Source organism: Ruditapes philippinarum, unplaced genomic scaffold (genome assembly GCF_026571515.1).
Source record: "Ruditapes philippinarum isolate M1 unplaced genomic scaffold, ASM2657151v2 ctg19169_1_1_1_1, whole genome shotgun sequence".
In the NCBI taxonomy this organism is placed as follows: Eukaryota; Metazoa; Mollusca; class Bivalvia; order Venerida; family Veneridae; genus Ruditapes; species Ruditapes philippinarum.
In genome coordinates, this window is record NW_026863916.1 from 1 (window position 1) to 27543 (window position 27543).

Here is a 27543-nt window from a genome sequence, read left to right on the forward strand (position 1 = left end):
AACCCCTTTCGGTATGAATTTGTCTGTAAAGAATATATCATGACTTCAAATGAACATGATGAAGAGGTTTCATTTTCAGAAGTGATTGAACTCAACAGCATTTAAAAAATTCTTATGTTTTTTGTCAGGCTATATATGATAAACATTACTTTGAGTCTGTGGCTTAAAATATAACATCTTTTTTACAAATTTGATTACACAAGGGTAATAAATTATGATTTTATCAATGATTTTCTAAACACTCTGTTTTTTTGTCCATTGCAATTATTTGTTTTGTGTTGTTCGCAGATGCTGCTGAAATAATACAGACACGTTGCCAAAGAGACATCTGGAAATGAATATTATGTCCATTATGAAGGCTGTATGTATTATATATTGTGTGCTGTTCATATCTTCACTGAATATTAATTAGACTTTATACAGACAATTTTTAATGTTTTAAAGATTGTTCTTTTAAATGATTTTGTTCAAGATAATTGATATAAAGAATAAATTTCTAGCTTGATTTATATGAAGAATATGGAGAGCTTTTTGTAGTCACTCAGGCATTGATGACATAATTTTTCACATGAGAGCATAAAAGGTCACTGTCCAAGGCCCAAAACTCTTACATGGGTTTTGGCCCTTTTGAACTTAGAAAATTCTTCATAATCCAGGCTCTGAGAATAGTATAGAATGCTCTCCACTGACAGTTCTTGTAATTAAAAAAAAGATAGTATTATGATTTAATTTAAAATATATAAAATTTATATTGTGCATGTATTTATTACCTCTTTATATTAATAATGCTTGACATGATTATGATATACAAGCCATGTTGTACTTGGTTTATTATTACGAATTACAAATAACGTACTTCTTATCGTGTGTAAAAATTATTGTCAATTTGCACAGTTCCAATTCAGATATAATATCATTCAAACTATTTAATAATAACATATAAAATAAAATAAAGTATAAATACTCATACTCTCCTGTTAACACACTGTTAGGTGTTGGGTTTATCCCAGATACATAAATAATGAAAAGGTTCTCTTAGCTATTCAGCGACAATTAGAAAAATGGAGTTTGCTGTCCATTGACAGCTTTTGTGTAAATTTCACAATAACACAAGATTGTCTTTGCAAAGGAAAATATAATCCTAAGTATATTTTTCGTCAAAGCTTCTTCTTTCTGTTTCTGAGATAAAAGTTACATTCATTTTTTTCAATACCTTTTTAACATACTTCTTTATACAGTTAACCGCAGACTTGATGAGTGGGTTGATTTGGACAGATTTGATTTGACCAATAAAATTGAAGACCAGCAGAGTAAGATAAAGGATGTTACTGTAATGATGACAGATCTCAGTGATGGCACTGATAGAAAACTTACACGTAATCAGAAACGTAAACATGATGAAATTAATCATGTACAGAAGGTAAACTCACAAATTATGTGTTTTAATACTTAAAGTTTTATTAGAAAAAATCATTAATGTTGGTGAAAACTTGTTTCAAAATAATTTATTTTACAGAACCATACTTTCTCCTAAATTGTGTATCTTTGTAAATATAAACAAATGTATGTCACAGATTCTTTCGTGTTTTATGCAGATGAAAATGGACAAAGCTGATAGGTATTCATTTAATGTACATGTATTATGTATAATGTTATCTATTCTATATCCTTTATAAAAAAAAATTGATTTTCAGACATATGCTGAGATGGATCCTACTACAGCAGCATTAGAAAAGGAACATGAGGCAGTGAGTATATACTGTATACTTCAATATTGAATCTGCTCTTCAAATGTGTTGGTGTCCATCCATCCACCCAACAAACTCCATATTATAAATTTCAATGGTTCTTCAGTGCTTGCAAGCATTAGTGAAATAAATTTCTTAAATTATTATTGACAATTTGAATATGCACATGTATATGCATATACATATTGATATATAAAATAAATACAGCCTACACAAGTGAAAGTGATTCTACATCCAAAGAATCATAAATGATGAATGAGTAATCTAGTAGTAATGCAAGTCAAGACAAGGTGATTTTCTCAGCTTTAGTCTCTTAACCTCTCTAGAAAAAAGTGTCATCTAACTCATCTTCTAATAATTCTAAAACAGAGATGGTAATGTCAATATTAAGTACATAGAAGTCATGCAGATCACTGTTTTTTGTTTGTTCTGTTTTTCAAAATATTTCATGTGGTTGTTTTTTTTTTCAGATAACAAAAGTAAAGTACATAGATAAGATTCAGATAGGGAAGTACGAGATAGACACATGGTATTTCTCACCTTATCCTGAGGAATATGGCAAACAACCAAAACTCTTTATCTGTGAATATTGTCTTAAATATATGAAGCTAGAGAAAACATTCAGATATCATCAGGTAAGTGGTCAGTATGATTATACAAAGTTATAGTACCAAAATTATTGACTGTAGAGGTGTACATGGAATGGTGGTTATGGTCATTGACTTCAAATTACTTGCCCTTCACGCAGTAGGTTCAAATCCCACCTGAGACTTCGATTCTTTCCATTTAGGTAGTTCTACTCAGGTGTCAGAAATAATGCACAAAGGGGTTCCTGAGCTCTTCCTCTACCAGTAAAACTGGAAAGTTGCTTTATAACCTTTACGGTGTTTGTTTAATGTAAAACCCAACAAAAATATAATAAATATCTATTGACTCTATTCATCATTTGGAAAATAGGATTAGAATGGACAGATAAACTTTTTATTATGTTATTGAAATAATAATGATAATAAACTATTTAGGATATCAAACTATCATATAACAAAATTCATTAATTTTTATTTGAATATTGACATAATTTTAACTTATACATATTTCTAAACATGTTAATATTTGCAATATGTGTATTTTTGCGTATTAAAACTTCAATAAAGATAAGAATAAAATCATTGCTTAGAGAGGTTGTTCTTCTTAAATTAGTGTGCCAGGCAGTTCTTCTGTTTGTACTGACTACTGGCATTAAGAAATGGTGGTGGTGTTGGTAGTTTTCACTCTGGGTCATGGCAGTAAGCCACATTGAATTTACCAGAGCACAGTTCAGCCAAGGCATCGTTCGTGGCCATGCTGTCAAGCAGTTTACCATTACTAGTTGCTTTCACTTCCGCAAGGAACTGAAACTTCTGTACATGCCAGAGCAGAGGTACTGTGCGAATGACCGTAGATATGATTTCACGAAAGTGACCTGCACCATCTGGAAATCGAACCCAGGTCCCCTGATTCACAATCCAACGCCTTACCTATTGAGCTAATTGGACGGCTTGCATAAAGAAATTATTAGATTACTGATTTTATATAAGTCTTTGACTATACATACTGTCATTATAAGACATTAACTGTTTCAGAGTCAGTGTGTATATAGATTTCCCCCAGGCAAGGAGATTTACAGGAAGGGAACTTTGTCTCTGTTTGAAGTTGATGGAAAAGATAGTAAAGTAAGAAAATTATGTGCACAGTATACATAATGAAACATAGCAACACTACTACCATTGCATTTAGTCATTGAGATTAAACATTTACAGAAATTTATTGAAAACCTTTTTTTTTGAGTTGATAAATATAAAAAAAAATGAACTAAAACTATATATGTTCCCTTTTCTAAAACTTTTTTTCAACTCATTCTTACTTTTTACATAGTTTAAGTGAAATTTTTATATCAAATGTTGCTATAAAGAAAGATTTTACTGATTGAGTTTTAAATTTTATTACAGATTTATTGCCAGAACCTATGTTTACTAGCCAAGTTATTCTTGGATCACAAGACACTATACTTTGATGTGGAACCTTTCTTGTTTTATATCCTGACAGAGGTTGATAGACATGGTTGTCATCTTGTTGGATACTTCTCTAAGGTATATAGAGTAAACATATACTAATATACAAGTTAGCAAAAATAGTATTTTAAAGCAGGGCATGTTAATCTATGATATTACTGAGGGTAGTGGCTAATATAGTTTGGCATTGACAAATACTCTCAATAGTTGACTTGACTTGAACTGTCTCAACCATAATCATATTTGGTGCAAATTGATACAATCATTGCTATGAACAGATAATTTGAAATCAACAACATCTATTTTTCTTACAATTAGCAGTTCTTGTTGACTCGAAATAGTTGGTGTTTTTCTGTCAGCTTGTCTGGCACTGATAAGGTGTTGAAAGTGACAGTGTCCTATATATTTGTTGGCTGTTGGTAATAAAAATTTGTTGATATTGTGATTTAAACGATTATAGAATATTTGTAATGAAAGAACTTTATCAGTATATTTTATTGAAAATACTGTGGCAAGCATGAAACCATCAGAAAACTTAATAAAATAGCAGCAGAATATTTTATTCCAGAACATTTCATTCTGTTTACATACAATATTCATGTACCATATATTAAATTTCATAGACATTTTATGGTACAAATCTTTCAAGAAACAACCATAAGGTTGTGAAAACAACCTATTTTATTGTGTTTAGATTTTTTTTAAAAGACACTATGGTGTTCTTTGTTCAGATCCAATTATTCTAGGTTGATACTCTGCATTATCAAGAATAGAAAAAATACTTATAAAATTGCAGTGTTGTAGATTGGAAAAAGTGCTTGTGATGTTTGATTTAATATTGTAATGCTGTAATGTATATTACAGGAGAAAGAATCTCCAGATGGTAATAATGTAGCTTGTATCCTAACACTACCACCATTCCAGAGGAAAGGATATGGAAAATTCCTCATAGCTTTCAGTATGTATTGTATATTTACATGGAACAAAACTTATAAACCCCCACTGTATACAAGTTGTTTGAGAATTGTGGAGATATCTTTATGAGCATGTAATATAATATGTTGTAGGGGTTTATAAATTTTGTTTAGGGAAGTTTGATATGTTTGTTAGTGGTATTTTCACATGTAAATCTGACCTGCTTAATTCAGGACAAAATGTATGCTATAAGTCCCTTATTATGATTAGATAAAGCTTTTCCAATCTCATCAGTAATGAAGTTGTTTCTAACTTTTTGTTATTTATGTATATGTATCTATATTTTATATAAAATAGAATTGAGAATAGCATTAACAAATATGTGTCTACAATGATTTACTTAAAGAAAAATCTTTGACATTGTAACAGCCATTTGTAATCATTAATTTTTCAATTCACAAGAAAATGTTTACACATTAGTTTTATGTTTGCAGGTTATGAGTTATCAAAGTTGGATTGTACAGTTGGGTCCCCAGAAAAGCCTTTATCTGATCTCGGTAAACTAAGCTACAGGAGTTACTGGTCCTGGGTGCTCCTTGAAATACTACGAGACTTCAGAGGAACTCTCTCAATTAAAGACTTAAGGTAAAAATAGATTGTTAGTTCTTGTTGAAAATTATTCAGCTATTAAAGTTGTCAGATGCTGTCCAAATTGAAGTAGAGAAATATAACTTGATAATTAAATTTTTTTAAATTACACTTGAAAAGCTATTTGTTTTTGGTAAATTCTGCTGTTTGGAAAACATTTTTAAAACACATGATACAAAAGATATTTTCTTTTCTTCTATATTTGGCATATGTAAAATAAAAAAAAACCTGGAAGTCTTTGGATAATTTATGTCACAATTTTAAAGGCACATAAAGCCTTAAGAACGAAAACATTTTTATTTCCATAAAAGGCAAACGTGTTTTAACAAGGCTACATGCAGAAAATAGTGCAGACTCTAAAATTACGTATGTGATAAAAGAGATAAAATTTAAAAAAAAGTGTTTTTTTTTTAATTCCATACAAATACTAAATCACAAAAGATGTTTCAGCCACATTTATATGGCTAATGAGTAAATTTTTGGAAACTGTTAGAAAATGAAGAAAAACTTTGCAATTTTGAAGCATTATCTGCCATTAATGAATGAATGTGTTTTTTCTGATACAGTGAAATGACAAGCATCACCCAAAATGATATAATCAGCACACTACAGTCTCTCAACATGGTGAAGTACTGGAAGGGTCAGCATGTAATCTGTGTCACTCCAAAGCTTGTTGAGGAACATTTAAAGAGCTCGCAATACAAGCGTCCCATACTAACTGTAGACACAGCATGTGTCAGATGGGAGCCACCACGTAAACAGCACAAAATGAAGAAAACCTGAAAGTCTACAGAAGTTAACTGGCAATAACTTACAGTTATAAGAATCTTTATTCTATCAGTAGAGATGAGTAAATAAGTGACAGTACTGAGAGAAGATAAGAGCAATTAGAAAATGTGTCTTTAACATCACTTAATGACAGTCTTTATCTTTTATGCTGACTTGTGAAATACTGGGTTATATCTTTAAAATAAAATCCATATCACTTGTACTATATCTCTTTCACTGTGACTGATAACAGCTTTGCTGGAGTTTTTTGGTGTATGTTTTTGGAAATTTGTAAATTTACATAAATAAAATTGTTTTTGTTTATTTCTTGATTTAAATATCTGTATTTTTTTCTTTAAAAAAAATGCATAATTGTTATGTTACAATAATGACTTTAAAAGTGAATTATTACTTTTGTTTGTGAAGTGTTCCTGTAGCTGTTAAATGCTTGACATTATCTTCTTTATATGCATCTGTTTCATGGCTTTATATAAGAAAACAATGTTATATTCTTTAAATGCTTTTGATTTATCACTTAAATGGTTCTTTAGAATGTTGCCTTCTGTAAGTTGATTGTATGAATGTTAAAAATCACAATAAAGTGTTCAGTCTAGACTGTGCCATTGCCCTTTTTGCACTTCAAATATATAAACATTTGAATATCACAGATTTTCTTTAGTTATATGTCTGATTCCCAAATTGTGGGCCTGAACAAAGCTGAATTAAACAATGATGAATGTTTTAACATGTATTGAAATCAGTCGGCAAGCAGCAGTTGTTAGTTTAAATTTGAGATCTGACTATATTCAGTTAGAGAATTCTTGCTGTTTAGATTGTTAGAGTTTAACTGAATTGTTGCAAAATTCTACGTATGATCAGTTCATTTGATTGCACTAGCACATTTCCAGCTTATACTAAAATGGGTATTGATTCTGTATTGTGAAGATTTGATCTTTGACTTGGAAATAGTATATATGTTAAAAGGATGCAAGACAATAAGACTGAAATTGTCCTTTATTGTTTCATCATATTGATAATGGTTTGTTGTTTTAGTTTATAATGATATTATAAAGTACATTTAGATGTATAGCTTACATGAATCATACATTGTATACATGTACCAGTTTGTGTTCAGCATGGTTTCATTAAAACTTCATTTGTAAATATTATATGACTAGTTTAGTTATTTATTGTCAACATACTAGTTTTCTTTAAAGTGTATAAACATAATGGTGAATTCAAATTGATAACAAAGCATGAAACTTAAAAGCATTTGATAATCAAAGTCACTACCAGTATTTAAGTATTGTCCAACAAGAAAATCTACATATTAAGTCTATACATCATATTTACATACAAGTAAAAGGTCCTTCAGAGTGAATTGAAGCTGTATTTAAACTTTTTGAAATGACTACTAGGACAGTATTACAACAATAGTGAAAAATTATTTTAAAAACGTTAAATAAAGTTTACTATCACTGTTCTAAAATGTTGTAAAAAATATAGTAGAAGTGATAGTATGTCGTGGTACAATAAAATGCTCTGTCGGTGAAATCAGCATCTTCATCACCTACAACAAATTGAGATGCATGTTGGACTAACACTACTCCAGCTTAAATTTCAAAGTGAAAACAAAGAGCTGCTTATAATGAGATTTTATTTAGGGAAAAAGACAACAACAACTTTTTAAGATAAATTTTTTTTATTTAACTTGAATGCAGTCTGTACATTATTGGGACCTGAAATGATAAAGACTGAGTTAAATAGTTTATGTTAAGGACACTGACTAGGTTATTTGCAGGTTAGAATGATGGTTCTTCAATCTTGTAACCTATATAAATATTAATACGTTTCACTGATATTGTGTCTTTTATAAAGGTATGGCACCAGTAAGGTAGAGTTTGCTATTTCATTGGGTACACACCTAAGTGGTTGACAAATATTGTGCATTGTTAATGAAGTTAGGTAATGGGTGTCGTGTATGTTTACTGCCAAATGCATTAATGTAATTTCATTACGATATGATGTAATGTTGACTATTGTTTGTTATGTTAATGGTCAATGTCCTTATCTATCTAGTTTCTACAGGTAAATAAAATGGTAATAATGATATTAGAATGTCCGGGTCATCATCGGATGTTTACCGTTATTGTCACTCGTGGACTTGACCATAAGTTGCTGTGTTTGCAGATGATCACTCTAATACCTTATCACAACTTTTGTTCAATAGCTACTGTCACTAACTTTTACAGATATATTTACCCTGCTCATATGGTCAACATCAAACATAAGCATAACAAAACAAGATAACATATCGAAAACAGTGTTACCAAATGAAAATACTTAAATATTATTTGATGATATATTTGCTTTTCTATGGTTTGTTTTAGTCATTTCACACGTATCTCTGAAAGAAGTGCTTGCTTTCCAAAGTTTCCCCATTAAAGGTATGGTTACTTTGGTAGCTGATATTTTTCTATTTTTCACGAACGAGCAAGGGTCTGGAACACCATCGTTCCAATAGGTGAACCCTGGGATTGGTACGACCTTTGCTCGAAGTATCCGCGCTAGACACCCAGTAATAAAGGCATCCTCTATAGGCATATAAGGTATATATTCAGACGTTATAAACATGTCTGTTATAATATTTCCAGAAATAACATATGAATTTCCTGAAGCATAGTTCGGATAATAGCTCAGAGGAAATTCATCCTTTGATACAGCCCATTTTCCAGACCTATGCACAGAAGCACGCTGGTTTATATAACCATACACTGCACCTTTTATACCATATAGTCTCTTGTGAAGTTCGTTTGTAAGTTTTGGTATATCAACAAACACATCCTCATCAACTTTTAAAAGAAAGTCTATATTACTGCAATAAATAGATACCCATTTTAAGGCGATCAACATTTTTCTTGTTAGGTTTTTGTACGATTCTACAAAATCAGACACAACAATATCATTATATACCTTACTTTCATTTTGAACAGATCGCTGTGTATTAACGTCACCGTCTTTTCCGAGCAGGAACATAAGTTTTACTGTCACTTCTATATTTATATGGTCAATAACAAATGACTTATTCGAGTAAGAGCCGTACGTTTTCCTTATTGCATTCCGAACATTTGAATGACTTGGGATCGATGGTACCACAATAAGTAATGTCATATATTTGGAATCTGTTTCACATATTTGAGAACCATTTATGCTGAAATTGTGCTCAATTGGATTTACCTTAAATGCCCTTGGTGTATAAAAATGTCTTTCATTTTCTTTACGCCGGAGACGTAACTTTTGCATTAGTTCCGCGGTGTATGTATCATTTACCACCTTTCCCGTTAAAGTTGTAATCATTTCAGTATCGTTCGAAACTTCAACTTTACCAGATTCTGTAACTATGTAGTCCACATTTGTATCAATAAGATCTTGTTTCTCATGTTCAAAATATCTGCCATCTCCTGGATTAGGATGAAAATTTCTGAACCATGCTTTTTCGTTAGTTTTGCGTATCTTTGTTAGTAAGAATAAAGCACGTTCTTCGTGTGTTGTTGTCGAAGCCGGTTGAGTGTTATCAGGATTCCTTTGGTCTTTACGGGATGGTTCCATAAGCTGGAAAGTGTTTAGGCGTTCTTTGTATGATTTCCTGAGCTTGTTAAGCGTTTTGCGCTGTGCACCTTCGTTTTTCGAATGTTCGACAATAAATTTTTCCTTTTTGTTGAATAACCGGATACGTGTAACGGACATTTTGCGTTGCTCTTCAAAGGTTTCGGGTAAAGTTTTCAACAGGACAAACACAAATAGAACCATCCAAATAAATAACAATTGTGCCGTAACTGGTATAACCCGTCTCATTGTTTTCTCCTGTCTTTATGTCGCAGGCAGTTCACATTCTTTGCTCTAAAATAATCAAAATACACGTACCTTTTGCTTTATTTACTATACCAGTAAGCAATGATTGTGTCATACAATATGTACAATAAATAAACATTTTCTAAAGTGTGATTCACATTCACACGTTAATGTGGTATACGGACCATTTACATGTTCATCTCTAGAATATCTAAGAAATGTAAATAAAATGATTGCTTAGAAGATTTAATTTACATGTGTGATTTGAAAACATATTTACTCTAATAATATTATGCATATTTTTGTTTTAAATGTTAGCCATCTTCGTGTCACCAATTTGAATTTATATATATTTATCAAAGAGTGTTTTGATTATTTCCTCGTAAAGAAAAAATGAGATTGTAGTGATCATAATTAAATTGTCATTCTAACATCTTAATTTATCTTCATCTTTTTTTATTCCTTTTTTATAAAAAAAAAAGAAAGAAAACAGTTCTTTTATCGAAACGACTTTTTCGAATTTAATTTTAAAATAAATTCAGTTTTAAAAGCGAAATTTAAACTGCTTTATTTAGTTCTTGTGTCCATAGTATTTTATTGGTCTTGTTTTCTCTGTTACAATTTTCGTTGTTTTAATTTCTTTTCTTTCGTCTGAACTTTGATTCGGAATAAAAACCTAATACCTCGGGTTTATTTATTTAACAGACTGATGAACTTTTAATATACTTTCTAAATTATTTGTTTAGTATTCTAGACCATGACCAGTTTTTCTCATATCAAATCTAAAAAAGTTTTACTAAAAATCAATAGGAAGTAAACTTTGCGCGCAACTTTTAAGATTGTCAGCTATCAAGAGAATTCATCAGCAACTTAGTTCACGCATCTCATTTAACGAATATCTAAACTGAAATTAATGAGAGTTTGTGTCTTAAAATGGTTTTTGTCCATTAGTCAGAACAATTTATGAAAAGTTATAGTACACACATGTATGTACCTTATTATAAATTTAAAAAATTCTCTATGGATAAAACACTTTACCATATTTAAAATTGTATGTTGCTTATTTTCAAATATAAATATTCCAAACCTTTTTCATCAGTTAATTACTTCCGCACATATTTGAGACATTATTTGCATGAAATAAGAGTAATTTGTGGTTAGAGGATATATTTGTTTGTATTCATAATTGAATTATACATTATATGACAGTATAATGTAATCATGTAACGCTGCGCAATTGTATAAAGGTAATAGCCAATTTGTGAAATATTGTTTACTTATATACCATATTTATAATTCATATGTTTCTACATCTCCGTCTTGAACATCAAAGGAACTTGATAAATTTGTTTAAATAATAGATTGATGTAAGAAATACACACTTGCTATAATTTATTATCTTTAAAAATCGCAACCACGCAACCACAGAGTTAATTGGGTTTTTAAGCTGCATGCCTCTAGACGAGCCAAAATATCTTAAGAAAATCATATTAGAGAAAAATGTTGCAAGATTTAAAGAAGAATAAAAATATTTATTATCGGTAAAATTAATAGCAACTAGTTTCTACTTGTATGTATACATATATAGATTCTATATTTTCAATGTTCCTTAACGTATTGAAATTTGTAAAGGGCACACTACACAATAACACAAGTGTATAAAAAACATTAGCTCGTTCTTTCTTATTTTTTCATGTGAAGTTAATCGTATATCGTATACTTTTTGAAGAATAATACTAGATCTAAATATTTCCAAAGACAATTTACCGGAGACGACATATTATAAAAACAATGAGGGCTTTGTTGGCCCTTATATCGCTCACCTGATTTTGATGGCCCTTAATGAAAAAAAAATAAGATTGTTCATTTTTTAATGAAAAACAGATAAAAATGTCTTAAACTTAAACTGATATCACAAAGTTCATATCTACATCCGAAATATATTTATAATTATTTCAGTTTCAAAGTAGGCGAACTGTCGTATGCGCGTCATATTGGAAAGTACTCATTTCCTCGTGCTGACTGCGTTGTTAGGTCATTCGAAGCTTTAGTATTGCTAGCAAAATTTATTATTGTCACATGTATTATGTCCCTACCGCCCATCAAATTTGTAACGCTGTGCCGCGTAGCGAGGAGGAGATTATGGGAATAGCCTTCGTCTGTCCGTATGTCAGTCTTCTGATGAATATCCTTGTTTATTCCGTACAAACTTATACTTTTGTGGTAAGAATTAAGTTGCTTTTAGGGTGAAAATAGGTTTTGTTTCTGAGGTTTTAGAGATCGAAGAAGATAAAAAAACAACTAAAATAACCCCATAAAGTCAAATCAAGGGAGAACGTCCGCCCGCCAGTAACAATTTTCGTGTCCGCTCCATTTGAAAAGATTTAAAATTGGCACAATTGTTCACACCATTATGAAACGATGTGCAGAGCGTAACAACCAAGTGGCTTCGCCCCCAAGGTCAATGTCACGCTTAAAGGTCAAATGTTAAAAATGTCTACATTTCGTTCCATTCCATAAAATTTAAACTTATGCAAGTTTTTATGAAAAACTTGACACAATCATCATAATTATTTGGAGGTCTAAGCTAAGAGACGACGGATATATGCCGGAGCGCGAAAACAGGTCGCAACATCCAAGGTCAATGTCACATTTAAAAGGTTAAATGTCAATTTAAAAACCCCGCCGCCGCATTTCATGTCAGTTTTATTATCTTTTAAACAAACGAAAATTCAAAAATTAAAAACAAAAAAACTGACAAATGATCATATTTTGAAGTCTACAACTTTTCTTTCTTTTCACTTGCTACCGGTTCCAGTGTTCTACTACGACAGGGATACAGATGTGTCGTTCCGTGACATAATACCGTCCGACACAGCTGTTCTTCAGGCCTGCCTTTTTTTCTTCTCTTCTCTTCTTCTTGTTTATGTATGCCATTTCACATTTAGAAAATAAACAGGTTGGTTAACTTGTGAAGTAGATAGTAGCTATGGCGTTTCTTGTGTGCAATGAAAATTTAAAATTCATTCTCATTATGAAAATCCACAGATAATAAAGCACACTGTACATTTGTTTGTTTATATGACTGAAATATTTAAGCTTTTATAATATTCATGGTATTACATGAAATGTGTAGTTTTAAACTTTAAAATGCGATATCAGTCCATTTGTAAAAAAGTGAATGACTGAATACCATGACACTCATAAAGATTGTGTCTAAATATTGATTTTTTTTTTATTAAAAAATAGATATTTTAGAGATTATTTTTAATAGTTTTACAGTCTTTTAATTATAACTCCTTATGTAGGAGTGGCTTTGTGTTATTTAAAATTTGTGTTTTATTTCTTAAATATATGTAAATATGTAAAGATGCACAAAGATGAGACTTTAATAAAATATTTGAGTTGAGTAGGTTTGTAACCTATTGTGATTTTTTTTGCACACACACACACACACACACACACACACACACACAACACACACACATATATATATATATATATATATATATATATATATATATATATATATATATATATAGTAATTATATTTATTATATTGTCAACTGTTTAATAATAATAAAATGTCATGAAGTTATGTTTATGTTAATATTTATCATTATGTCCCTGCCAGCCTAATTATCAACCAAGTCTGAAAAGTCATTATAAAAAAATATATCTTTTATACATGTACTACTGAAATTGTAAACTTCAGTAAGATTCAGAGTCGAACCTCGAAACGTTTTCTACAAAGGTGATTTCAGCTGGAAGTTTATACACGTGGAGTAGTAGTAGTAGTTCATCACTGCATGGTGTTCACCTGTTTCTTTGATACGTTAAGATAATATTATTATCGAATTACTTAATTATTCATTAACAGCGAGTTGTTTTGGAAAGTACTAAGTAGTAACATTACCTGGACAGAAATCGATTGTCATCACCATTTGATGCCTCATTTTTACTTATAGTAATATAAGAGTAACAAAACATCAAGCGCGATACAATTAGAGAACTATAAAGAAACATTTTCTCTATGTATAACATATCTTGGGATGTGATACAGAGTTGCCATACTGTTACTGATAAGCTTCTGGCTTGCTAGCAACTAAATCTAAAGGTAAGGTTTAAACTTGCATAATTCCGTGTAGTTATTTTGTGTACATATTCTACATATATGAACTGCACAAAGGAAATAAATAAACATATAAAAATTGTTTCTTGCTATGTGAAAATAAACAACAATGTAATGTATTATAAGTTAAGTTTTTGAAAAACCATTTTTTGCTCAATTGTGATAAAAGCGTATATTTTAACTTTTTTTCGAGTCTGCTTTCTGAACTGTAACAATAATATGATTTTAAACCCACTAGGTCACCGCCTTCGTGTATAATCAAATATACGAAACTTTATTCTAATGGATATTATACATTATGCAATATAACATTGTAATTTATGCTTGAAAATAAAATTTTGTTTACCTTTCATCGGAAATATTATACAGTAAGTTTTAATCTAATTGTACAGTTAAATTTAGAATGGGGTCGAAAAACAAGCACAAAGATGCCGTAAGATCAATCAATCAATCAATCAATGATTTCTATGCAAATCAGAATTTGAAATGAATAACTCTTTCGAAGATCTTTATATAATTTTAAAACTCATGGTAACACATCAAAACATCACAGTCATTTTATTTAATATTTTATTTATTTATTTATTTTATTTATTTATCATACAGTAAACAGTATCATACTAGTATCATACTAGTAAAAAGTTTTAACAATTTAAAAAAAAACAAAACAACATAAAATATTAATTATTCTAAATCTTTAAGAGACTATAAGAAGGTGTAAAACCTGATTATAACAAAAAAAAATATGCTGTATATCATACTATACATACCCACGAATCTTCAACTTAGTGTTTTCATCTTGGCCATGATGAATGATTTGAAGTTAAAGAATGTCAAAAAAATTTTAAAAACTTAAAAATCTAGCGTTTTGTTCCATCAGTTTTATCTACATGTAGAAAAAAAAAACATTTTATAAGTACTATGTATTAAATAATGAACGTTTGAAATGCTGAACATTTTTACCATAATAGATTTGAACGAGTTAAGGAGGAACAGAGCTAAATAAATCTAAATTGTCGGATAATAATACGAACTTCTATCCACATGAATGGATATTTATAAAATTATAATTTAGTTACTATTCAATTGTACCACGGGGAGGAAGTGTTAACGAAGGATTGAGTTCTTATGAATAACTTTGTTCAGGAGTTTCTTGTGATAACTGTCACGGAGTTCGTCGGAAAACATCTGTATATACTACAAAACACTCGTTCAAAAATGGTTTATTTGCATCGTTCAAAAATGAGTTTTTAGGTACTAAAGTAAACTTTAAATAATTAAGCTTGATCTTACATCTTGTATTATGTGTCAAAGCCTAATTCAAAGGCATTTTCCATCAACTCTTGCTTCAAATATGGTAGTTTTGAGTAAAAATTTCCAATCTACTTGCCAATTCACAAGTTTTAAACCGGTTTATTTCTGGTGTACATCCTTACCATACATAATTAACTTATCATAATGCAAAATTGCAAACAAAAAGCACCAGCTAACAGATTTATTCCCGATTTTTAAAATGTCCCGGATTTCTTGTGATAACTCTGAAGATGTCACATAGTTCTTATGATAACTCGTGTTATTGCCAGTGTGTTTCTTGCGCTAAATCACGGCATATTTGGCGTTTATTATCCTTCAATAAGATTGTAAATCATTATTTAATGCCGTACGATCATCCTTTGCACGAAATGTGGATAAAACGTTGGTCTTAAGTGTCAACAAAGGATAAATATGTGAGAGGCTTTCATCTACAGTAAAAATTGAATCAGCGGTCACTGATATTCAGTAGTATAATGGCTTAAACCACAAAACAAATATGTCTCAAAACGTACATGTTGTTTTCAGTTTCACATGTTTTAAGCAACCACCTTTCTTAGGCAGACAGTATTTAGGCATGCTTTCCTTACCTAAGGGCTAAATAATTTGTATCAGTTTTTACAATAATAAATAAGTATATAACCAGGATAATTTTCACACCTATGTCTTAAAAAGGTACGATACATGACAAAACTAATCTACGGTTGGCTCTTACTACCGAACTCTCGATCAAATTTGAACTGTCCCTCCAGGTTCGAGCGAACTAAGTTTGACTATATATTTTTGTGAACAATTACAGCAAAAGTAGCAAAGTTGCCTCCACTAAGATTACATAGTGGAAATACTTATAAAACATCGACATAAAATATACATGAGAATACCATATTTGAGTATTTTAAAGCGCATTTTATCACGTACATAAATGCCCTACTGATTACATAGCAGTTCCAGGTCCCAAATCGCAGTTTTTCGGACCTTTTCATTTTGAATATAATTCAGTACCAATAAGCAATGCTAAGCTGGGTTTTTTTCAAATAGATATAACATCACAAACTTTTCTGTGTCGTCTGCAAATATATAGTTTAAAAGTAATGATTTACCTACAATGGGATTTCAGTTATAGTGCATGGGCATTCAAACTAGAATTTTCCCAGGTGTTGCTTGTGAGTGTCGCAAGTTCTCTAATGTAACTTAAAACAACAGACAAAACTTTGAAACATATTAATCGCTGAACTATTATAACTGCTGTTGTACATAGAAAACATTTTTTTCACTGATTGATGCAGTAACATATATGCTTAACTGTGGAAAAATAGTCTGTATGCCTGGGTGAAAATGATAATGGGCTAGAATACTGCTAGGAGCCGGAAACTGCTAGGAAACCAGTACATAAATCTCTTTTCCAGTCTACGAAATCTGCGTCAAACAAATAAATACTGTGAAAAAGAAAAGGGGGTAAGAAATAATATCCTTGAACTAAAATTCACTCAAAACCAACATTATGTATCCTATTTTTTGCGCAAAGGATGAGCGTACTACATTTCATAATGATTTACAATTTCATTGAATAATAAAAACACTAAAACGTGCCTTGATTTAGCGCAAAAACACAGTGGCAATTACAAGACTTATCATAAGAACTCTGTGACATCTTCAGAGTTATCACAAGAACTCCGGGACATTTGAAAAATCGGGTATAGATCTGTTAGCCGGTGCTTTATGTTTGCAATTTTGCATTATAATTAGGTAATTATGTATGGCAAGGATGGAGACTAGAAATGAACCGGTCAAAACTTGTGATTGGAAATTTTACTCAAAACAACCAGATTTATAGCGAGAGGCGATTAAAAATGGCCTGTGAATTAGTTTTGGACACATAATACAAGATTTAAGACAAGCTTAATTGTTAAAGTTTAGTTCCTAAAACTCATTTTTGAAAGATAAAAACAACTATTTTTGATGAGTGTTTTTGTAGTATATACAGATATTTTCCGACGAGCTCCGTGACAGTTATCACAAGAACTCCTGAACAAGTTATCATAAGAACTACATCCCTCGTGTAACACTTCCTCCCCCGTGCACATTTATTTTAAAAAATAACGGTCAAATAACTTGTCCTAAAGTCTTATAATCACAATTCAATGATTGTTCTTAACCAACAAACGCCATAAATATAAATAACACGATTTAAAGCGGCTTGTATCCTTCGGCCGTTTTTCAAAAAGGCGGACAAGTCCTGTTAAAATATACTTTTTTAAACTGATTAAGTACGTATGCGTCATTGGATTGCATTCACTTTGATATCAAAATGTCACAAAACGTTTTATCAACTCATCAAATCAGTTAGACAAAAATGACAATTCAAATTAACAATATAACTCCACAGCTTTACTGGATTTAAGTGAGCGGCCATCTTGCCAACTGAGGATCGCAAACTATGGTGTCTGATTTGTGCCATTTCGTTATTTTGTTTGGTTGTGGTTGTTACTTGTAGGAAAACCTTGAAAGAGTGAAAGATTTAGAAACATATATTTTTTGATTTTGTAACACACTTTTTTTTACCTTTTCAGTAATTTGTGAATAGACCTTTCTACCGCGACAACACAAAAAGATAAAATGAGGGAAGGGAGACAACTTTTTTCATGTGTCACAGGTGATGCAAATGTGCAGCCTGACCGGAACTTGAGCAAGGGACCCTCGAAATAACGTACCGTGGCTCTACTGACTTAGCTTTCCGGCCCCTTACACATCATCTCCCCTAGAAAGTGAACAGTTCACACTGTGACAAATACTCCCCTGCTATATTGAATTTCTTATCGAATTTTACAGTGATACAGAGAAATGTAAATTAAACTCTGAACTATATTCAGTCACAGTCCCCATTGGGCGCCAAATGTTACAGGGGGGAAAAAAAATTTGATGGTTAGTATTAATTTTTTCTTTAGCCTGGAAAAACTAATGTATCTTGTGAAAACCTTTTATAGGATTTGACTAACATTTTTATCAAAAAAAACCAAATTTGATATTAAGTCAAAAAAATCGTTAAAAATTTTATTGGGGTTTCCAAGTCATGGGAGGTTACGAGGGAAAGAAAAAAAGTGCTTTGCTAAAAAAGCTTTAAAATTTTCAAAAAAACTGTTTTTGTTACTGCTTGTGTTTTAGAAAAGGCTTTAAAAAATCGTTTATCTGAAAAGGAAAGCAAATTGGGACAATCCCCTCTTTAAAAACTTCATGTATAAACCAATTTTGATGTTCACCCCTTCTGTTTGTCAAACCGCATGATCAAACTTCTTTTCCCCTGCCGAATTGGACACACTAAATTACCTTTTATTTTCCCCACTGACTATAGGGTAATGGAATTTTAATGTCAAACATTTTCTTTTAAAAGTCATGAATTTTTCACGGGCCGTAAAAAAAATTTTTAAAGTAAATCACTAAAGAACTCTTTAAAACAAAATTCCCCAAAAAAAAAATACGTTATTTTAAAGAGTAAATTTATTCAAAAATTTTGATTGGCTCTTTTTTTTTTTTTTATTTTCAAACGTTTTCATAATGTTTAAGTTTTTTTAGATTTTGACGATTGGCCTTTTGGTTGCGTGCCGTAAAAACCAAAAAAAAAAACAAGTGAAAAAAAGATTTTAAGGGGACATTTGATTTTTTTTAATTTTAATATTGATTGGGGTTGAAAAAATTTCCGTCATATTAAAATTTTTTGGTTGGATCTTTTGATAAAAAATTAACTGATAACTGAGGGTTTAAAAAATTTTAAATAAATTCCCAAGAAAAATAAGTTTAAAAGGTATATAAAACCATTCTAAAAAGTTTTCCCATGAATTTTCATTTCCCCTTTACCTCAAATTTTTTGTGAACTTTTAAATGGTAAATTTCCATCTAATTCTATTCATTTTGAATATAAAAATTATGTTTTTCTATTACTAAAGACTAAAAAAGCGAAAGAAAACAAAATTTGTAAACATGATTACATCCCTAAAATGAAAAAAAACAAAACCCAAGAATTGAGAAAAGAAATTTAAAAAATTTGACTTATTTGGCAGTGTTTAAACCGTAAAAAAAACTGGAAAGAAAGTGATCCCTCGGAAGCATTAATTACAACAAAATTACATAAGAATTGCAGACTCGGTTTGATTGAGTCTGTACATGAGGGATAATGAATGAGTGCAACATCCCTCACGCCCCCTAGCACCGGCTTGAGCGGTACTCAATTTTCAACACTTACTTGTACTGGCATCAATGATCCCGAAGGACCAGAAAAATATAACAACACTGAAGTGAAGTACGGGGCAACGTTTTACAGCTGCCACACAGCACTTGACACCTGCTGTTAGTCATAAAATATTCAATTTCTCCATTAGTTCAACCTCCTTTTTCTAGCTTCCATTTTCTCTCTTATTTGTCTGTATGTATCCTATTTTCTGTTATTGAAATCATCTATAAAATTGTGTCATGTTGACAAGTTACTTTGTTGTATTTTAGTATATTGTTGTGTTGTGTAGCATAAAGCCCAATTTACACTGTCCCGGTAATGGCCAAGGTATCGATACGGTGTCATAAGCCGGTGAACCGGGTTGTGCCGTGGTGTTGTTCTGAAAAATCAAATTTTGTTTACACATCCCCGACAGAGCCTAGGTGTATTCCCAGTTCAGTACCCAATATAGCACCGGATATATACAGTAAGTGCCGATGCTAACCCGGTATATTTCTGGTTTATCCCCTTGGAGCTAACCCTAACCCTAACCCTAACCCTATTGGTACCCTGTACAAAACAATGCAAAGTATTATACTTGTTTGTTTGTTTGTTTGTTTCATTTTACGCCTTTTTCCAACAGTATTTCAGTCATATAGGCGGGTAGTTTCCTAACCATCGTTCCTGGAGAGTTACACCAGTACTAGACTACCTACCTCCGCGCTAAACTACCAAAGCATCTCCCGAGGATCGAACCCACGCCAGAGAGGTAACTGGATTAGAAGTCATCGACTCTAACCCCTCGACCACGGAGGCGGTCAAAGTATTATACACATGAAAAGAAAACACAGTTGATATTGTACACAATGTGGCAAAACATTGTGTGGAATATAATTTGAATACAGAATGATTAATTGTTTTACAGTTTTTATAATAAAATCTGCTGACTTTTGTTGTTTCATGTTATGTAGAGAAATACTTAACTTTTCAGGTACCAGTAAATGTGGTAGGAAGGTTCCACCAACGAGGAACGACGAACAAAGATTTTATGAATTGTATTAATACATTGTAAATGCTATATCTATTCCTTAAAAGTCATATATTTCATGAAAAAAACAGAATATCATAATATATCAGTAAACTTTAGTTAAGAAACGGATTATGAAACACGTGCGATTTTTTAATAACATGATTTGTAATGGATGTTCTTTCAAATTGTGTTGTAATATATACACAATTACACAAATTTTATGGAATCAAATACACATATATATTTAAAAGAAATAACATAAACTTAATGAAAATTATTTAGGTTGAATTTTTGTAAAATAACCTTCATAGAAGTCAGTTTGTTAATAAATATCAGTAAGTAAATATTTGAAATCCTGGTTCTTACGTTATTTAGAAATTTGGAACGAAGCTGTCCTCTTACAAATCAGGATTTAACAAATATATCGTCAAATGAATGCGAGTCAAAAGTTAAACTGCAATAAAACACAAAATAATATTTTACTTAACCATTTGTTATTGTATATAATTCGTTATTGTCATTAGAATCACTTTGCACTTATATTGTTTGTACTTTTTATAGCGAACCTTGCAAACCTGTTGCATTTACACAAATCATTTTAACACAAATGCCACATCCTTTTAAAAATGTGTATAACGGTCCTTTTTCAGATCGTAAACATCTTTTTCGAATATAATCTTACAATCTCTTTCAGACAGACTGAAGCTATCATCCCAGTTCGAAGCTTTAAATAAATAATGCTTGCCCTTTATACCTTGCTTGTTGCAAAAAGTTTGACTTTGACTTAGAATATGCTTAAACCTCACAACTTCTTGCACAAAGTCTTCTCCCGCATATTGAATCTTCCTTTTAAGTTCTTCGTAAAAGAACTTATAAATAGCGTACTCAATGTAGTTAGTTAACTTCAGATGTCTTATTTGGCTAGCATTTATATGGACGTTTTCGTGATGACGTGTCTTTTTAGCAAAGTAAATAATGTCAAAAACCGACCAACGAAAAAATCGTTTGAGAATAACAAGTGATTCGTCAAGCATCTCTAAAATAAGAACAAGTTTAAATTCAGAGTTAAGTTTAGAAAGCTGCTCTTGTAATGATCGTTCGGATATGTTTGTATCATGTAAACCAAAAAATTTTCCCATAACATTGTTGACCTTATATCGTTCAGTATTTTCCATCACTTTATTGATAAAATCTTGATCGTTTAGCCCACGTAAATTGTTGTACCTTTTAAAAAGGCTAAAATAGAAAGCATGGCTTATCAGTCTCGTTTCCGGTCTCCGAATGAGTCCGATAATGTTAGGATTATATACAATATGAGTGAAGAAATTGTAATTATAAAATGTATGTATTAAATAAATATCGTATTGTCTGTTTTCTCTTAAAAGCAGATTTTGTTCCTCCTCAGAAATTCGAGGTTGTTTTGGCAAAAACATAGAGAGGTTATTATTAATTCCAAATCTGATGAAAATACAGGCCACTGTGCTTGATCCACTCTTTCTAACTTTCAAGAATGAAATCCTTTTCACCTTTTGCACATCTGTATTGTTTCGGCTTTTATCCAAATTATGTCCTGTATCGGAGAAATCAATTTTCTTTTCTCTTGTGTTACTCCGAAATCCGGATAATTCTTTTGTTATTAGAACAATGTTTGGCTTCAATAATATGACCAAAATAAACACTTGAACTATACTGATCAAGAATATTTCTTTAAGCCTTAACCTGAAACGAAATACCGAAGTGCTGTTGAATTGAATTTACAATGATTGAAGTTATTACAAAAGATGCAATTATTGCAATTTTGGCATCCTTATATTTCATATCCTATGCTTTAACCATAAGCATCAATTATCGCTTACGAAGACCAAGTGGGGTATTTTGAAATTCCAACAATTTTTACTAACAATTTTAACAATTAAAAGTTGAAAACATATGCCTATTATTTTATTGAGGACATTTCATTTTGTAACAGGAAATTATTTCATTGATTGAGCTTGAAATAAAAACAGAATTCTCACTGTTGCTCAATCTTTTTGAAGTCCACAAGATGAAATAGAATAATATATTAACACAACAGTAAAACACATTGTCTTTTTGTCTTATGGTTAGTTAAAGATTTCCTCAACATTACCTGGAATATCAAGTTCTGTTTTCCCCTTTGGTAGCTCTAAATTTCAGACGATATATAAATATTAAATTCAAGTCTTCAGCTAAAAAACAAGTTAAAAAATCAACGCTCAATTGTGATGATACTATTTATTTTATTCAACAAATCTTTGAATGATCGCTTGTTCTGAAAATTAAAATAAACAATTCTTGAAGAAGAAACAGTTACACCATGCCGAGCTTATTTCCGTTTTTTCCGCCAAAGATTATCATGCACTGTGCTTTCAAATGTTGGCGACCGCCATTTTTATATAAAAGTTGTATATTTCATGGGAAGAAAAAAAATAAAATGTGTTTGATTCAAAAGGATTATTTGGATTTTTTTTTATTCTACATCAATTCACAAAACAGAATTCTTCATTGATGATTGTTAAAGACAAAACAATAATTGTTGACAGATGTGTAAACGTCCAAGAAGCGACTAGAATTTTTTGAAACATTGAATTTTTTAAAAAGGTTGTCTTACAAATCCTGGTTTTTTACTTATCTTTCGGTCTGATGGCAGTTATAGCTTTTACACATTGCATTACATTCATTGCTCGTAGGATACTTATAATATGCCCAAATGCTATCAAAAGCAGTTTTGTCTGACAAAGGAAATGTAGGGATAGAAATATTTTTGGTTTTATTTCAGACTCTTTAAATGAAATAAGAAATTGGAGAAGATATTTGGAAATTGTTAATAAATGAATTGAAGTAAGATTTTTTTCTTTTTTATTACCTTCCAAATTCAAGTTATTTCACCTTTACTTTGCTTTGAACAGTCTAGATAATGTCGGCATTGTATGCAATGATAAAATTTATGTGTCACATGAGGGAAATTATAAAACGTAGTCTCTTCATTAAAATCATTAAAAAGTGTTAACTTGTATTTTGAAATTATCAACTATAATTCTCACGAATAAATCAGTAATCCATTCAAAACCATTTTATAGAAAGAAGTATTAAGGAATGAATTACAAGATAATAAGTAATAATAACAAGATAATTAAGTCAAGACAACAAGTCAAAATAACGATTATATTGTGATTAGAATTATGTTGGGCACATGTAAGTAAGCACATGTAATAAACATGCTTTGTATAAATCTTATGTTTTTTAACATGATGCATTTGTTCAAATCCAAAAACGTTTCCATACCTGCCAATTAATAGCTGTGTAAAGACATTTCAAGGGCATATTTATAAAAATAACCAAACAAACCTAATTCGACTACATTTGAGACAAAAAAATTGCAATATTTTTCTGACAAGAAATTTTTTCTTTTTTTTAAATTGTAAAATTTGACCCAACTGATAAAAACTAAAATTTAAAAATAATAATCTCAAAATTTTAGAACGTTAAGTTTTCAATTTTGGGAACCAACTTGTAAAAAGGGACAAAAACCCTAAGCATTTTTTGTTTTGGGCACATATAGAAAAAACTATACATATTTCATATCTTTAAAAATTTTTGCCCACACATAAAATATTAATTGGCGTTTTTATAATAATTGAATAATATTTAACTACCCCATATGCCCCTTATATACTACAAAAGATATAGACGTCTGGGGGATTTTTTTTTCTACGAGCAGCGGTGGAAAATGATATCCTTTAATTATAGCTAAACGTTATAAGACAAAATAACTTATCAATATATTTATTTTCTATCAGATATTTAAAACAAATCCTAAGATATAGTTTTCCAGATATAACATTCACGAATGTTTGATGAATACGTCATTTTTGCAAATAGGCCCCGCCCTCGATAGTTTTGGTTCCCGTCTCCAATTGCTACGTAATACACAAATAAGATGGTAACCATCGCAAAAAGTAGTCAGGCAATTTCTTATATGTAACCGTATTAGTCACTAAAATAATTCCATTCCTTGAAGTGTATTCGCTTATATGTTTATAACTAATCTACATCTCAATATATCTGTAATTGTATCAGAGTTTATGGACCTTTCTGTTGAAAATGTGTCAGAGTTAAATCGTATACATATACATGCACAGTGCGTTAACTGGAGTGCAGGTAATAGTTACACGCATTCCAGAGCATGCCCATTTATTGGCTCATTTTTGCTGGGGTTTACATATTGGGACGACAGAGAAAGGGAAAGCGACAGAAAAATCATATTCAGATGTTCGTTCCTTTTTGCCGGGGTTTCATATTGTGACAACAGGGAACGTGTTTTAATGTTTGACTACGATACAAAAGAGAAAGAACATCAAAACAGTCAGCAATCTGATTAATACTCGGGGGCTACGCCCCCTAGTACAAATCAAATAGCCTTGTGTTTCGATACTCTTTCTATTACTTCAACAACATATAAATATGCACATATAATAAAGCGACCCGTGTTGAAATCAATTCTCTAAATAATGTTTCAAAAAGAGGCTAAGGTAATTCCACGGACTAACAACTTCAAAAGGTTTTTTGTACGCACAACATTCATTATGTCATTTGAATAATGAACAACACAAAACGAAACAAAGTCTTGCTTTCTAAAGAGCTGAACGCTTGAACCTTACATATTTTAAAGTAGGGTAGAATTATATAAGCGATTAACTAGATCGATTTCACATTAAAAAGCAGTATCACTTGCTTTACAGTTAATTTTATTTTTCAAATTATATTCTTCCTTATAGTTATAGTTTGGGTTGTGAATAATTTAGTATCAACGCATGAATGGATTTTGTAAAGATCCTGTATGTTGTACTGAGGGATGTAAGTGAATTTTTTTTATATGTATATAATTATTCTTCTTAAACAATTTCCAAACATCCAAGAATATGTTAGATATGGATTGCTAATGTTTATTTCCATTATGAGTAATTATTAAAATATGTGCATTCATTTCTTATTGAAAAATGTGGCTTAGACTTTATTGAAAAAAGATTTCTTATTACCTCCCTATATTTACATGGAATGTAAATTCGGTATTATATTTACAAATTATGCTTTTTAGAACTTACCATTTTGAGAAATCTTCATTTGAATATTAGATAAATGATATAAAACCATGAACAAAATTGAGGTACCGACCAAGCATTACTTATTCGTGATTTTCGGAGAATATCTTTAATACAACTACTACGAACACTTCGCTCATCTGAGATCTTTTCCTGTCCCCGTATAAAATGACAACAAAGATTTGCTTCCTTGATCAAAACTTTAACCATAGTTGTTATACCAAATGTGCTATAATGAACCAGTATACCTTAAACACTAAAATCTGATCAATTAAGTTTTCCCGCTGCAGGCATTCCGAAAGTAACGCACTTTATCGTTCGCGCATATCCCAGACAATGCCCGCTTGGGCTAATTTCTGTAATTGACGTATTGTCTTCGTAGATTCATTTTAATAAAAACGAATAGTTAAAAAAACAGATACATTGCTAGAAAAGGTCAAAGCTTGAACTCTTAAATATTTTAAGTTAGTAATTAGGTCATATTGACTTTATCATTTGTCAAAATATAGATAAATACAGAATCCCTAAAGAAAGACCAACACGGCAAAATTGAAAAAGTTGCAGGCTCGGTTTTATTGAGCCTGTTTATGGACGGTACTTCCGAAAGCTTTACATTAAATATTCAGGGATGTCTGTTACAAAATGCAACATAATAAGGATTCTAGTGCTCTTGGCATTATAATTTCTCATTTTAGATAGTTCATTTTGAATACAGGTTTAAATTGAAATAGCTATATGAAAGTCTTGGGCCTTTTAAGTAAAAGTATTTTCAAACATTTTTTAACACTTAATCTCTACAGAGGGTTTTCTGGTCCTTCGAAATCATTGATACCAGCACTATTAAGTGTTGAAAATTTTGTACCGCTCATGTTGGTGCTAGGGGCATGTGCGATGTTGCACTTATTCATTATCCCTCTCGTAAAGACTCAATCAAACCAAGTCTGAAATTTCATGATCAATGCTTCGGAGAGATCACATTGTTTTCAGATGTTTGTACTTCACAACAGCAGTTGTCAAGTGCAGTGTGGCAGCTGTAAAAAGTTGCCCGTACTTCATTTCAGTGTTATATTTTTCTGCTCCTTCGGAATCATTGACCCTAGTACTTTAAGTGTTGAGAATTGAGTACCGCTCAAGCCAGTGCTAGGGGAATGTTGCACTTATTCATTATCATTCATGTACATGCTCCATGAAACCGAGTCTGCAATCTTGAAATGAAATTTTGTTCTGAATAATGCTTCTGAATGACCACTTTGTTTCCAGATGTCGAGGGATCACTTTGTTTTCAGTTGTTTTTACTTAACAACAGCAGATGTCAAGTGCAGTGTTGCAGCTGTAAAAAGTGGCCCGTACTTCATTTTAGTGATTATATTTTTCTGGTCCTTCTTGATCATGGATGCCAGCACTATTAGGTGTTGAGAATTGATTACCGCTCAAGCTGGTGCTAGGGAGGGGGGCGTGAGGAATGTTGCACTTATTCATTATCTCTCATATACAGACTCAATCAAATCTATCTGCAATTTTCATGTTATTTTGTTGTGATTTATGCTTCCATGGGGTCACTTTGTTTTTGTTTAGATGTTTATCCAATCTCATTCCCATTTTATTGTTCATAGTGAAAGGCTTTCAAGATAAGTTAAAACAAGATTGAATTTGAGAAAAATGCTATGCCACTGCATGGTTCAAATTTCATAGCTGTACATCAAAGGACAAGAAAGTAGGTCACATCATCAAAATCTAGGTTAAAGTTCAATTGTACAACTAAAA

The 27543-nt window shown here is 31.1% G+C and overlaps 2 protein-coding genes across 2 annotated transcripts; one reads left to right on the plus strand and one right to left on the minus strand.

Annotated features, from left to right (window-relative positions):
* Nucleotides 1-288: 288 nt before the first annotated feature.
* Nucleotides 289-7299, plus strand: LOC132723826 (histone acetyltransferase KAT8-like; the record flags this gene model as incomplete). The annotated part of the gene is given in 10 exon segments (XM_060708616.1): nt 289-314; nt 316-361; nt 1239-1420; nt 1695-1748; nt 2219-2383; nt 3371-3460; nt 3737-3877; nt 4664-4757; nt 5209-5359; nt 5929-7299. Coding segments are annotated over 10 exon segments (1166 nt in total), but the record flags the coding sequence as incomplete, so codon positions are not given.
* Nucleotides 7300-7438: 139 nt separating this feature from the next.
* LOC132723827 (beta-1,3-galactosyltransferase 1-like) lies at nt 7439-10393 on the minus strand. The gene has a single exon (XM_060708617.1). It carries the CDS (start codon nt 9983-9985, stop codon nt 8474-8476), a length of 1512 nt encoding a protein of 503 aa, XP_060564600.1. The 5' UTR covers nt 9986-10393; the 3' UTR covers nt 7439-8473.
* Nucleotides 10394-27543: the final 17150 nt, after the last annotated feature.

Bases quoted from the DNA above. Each gene is read 5' to 3' on its own strand.
- LOC132723827 (XM_060708617.1), bottom strand. From the start codon at position 9,985: ATGAGACGGGTTATACCAGTTACGGCACAATTGTTATTTATTTGGATG.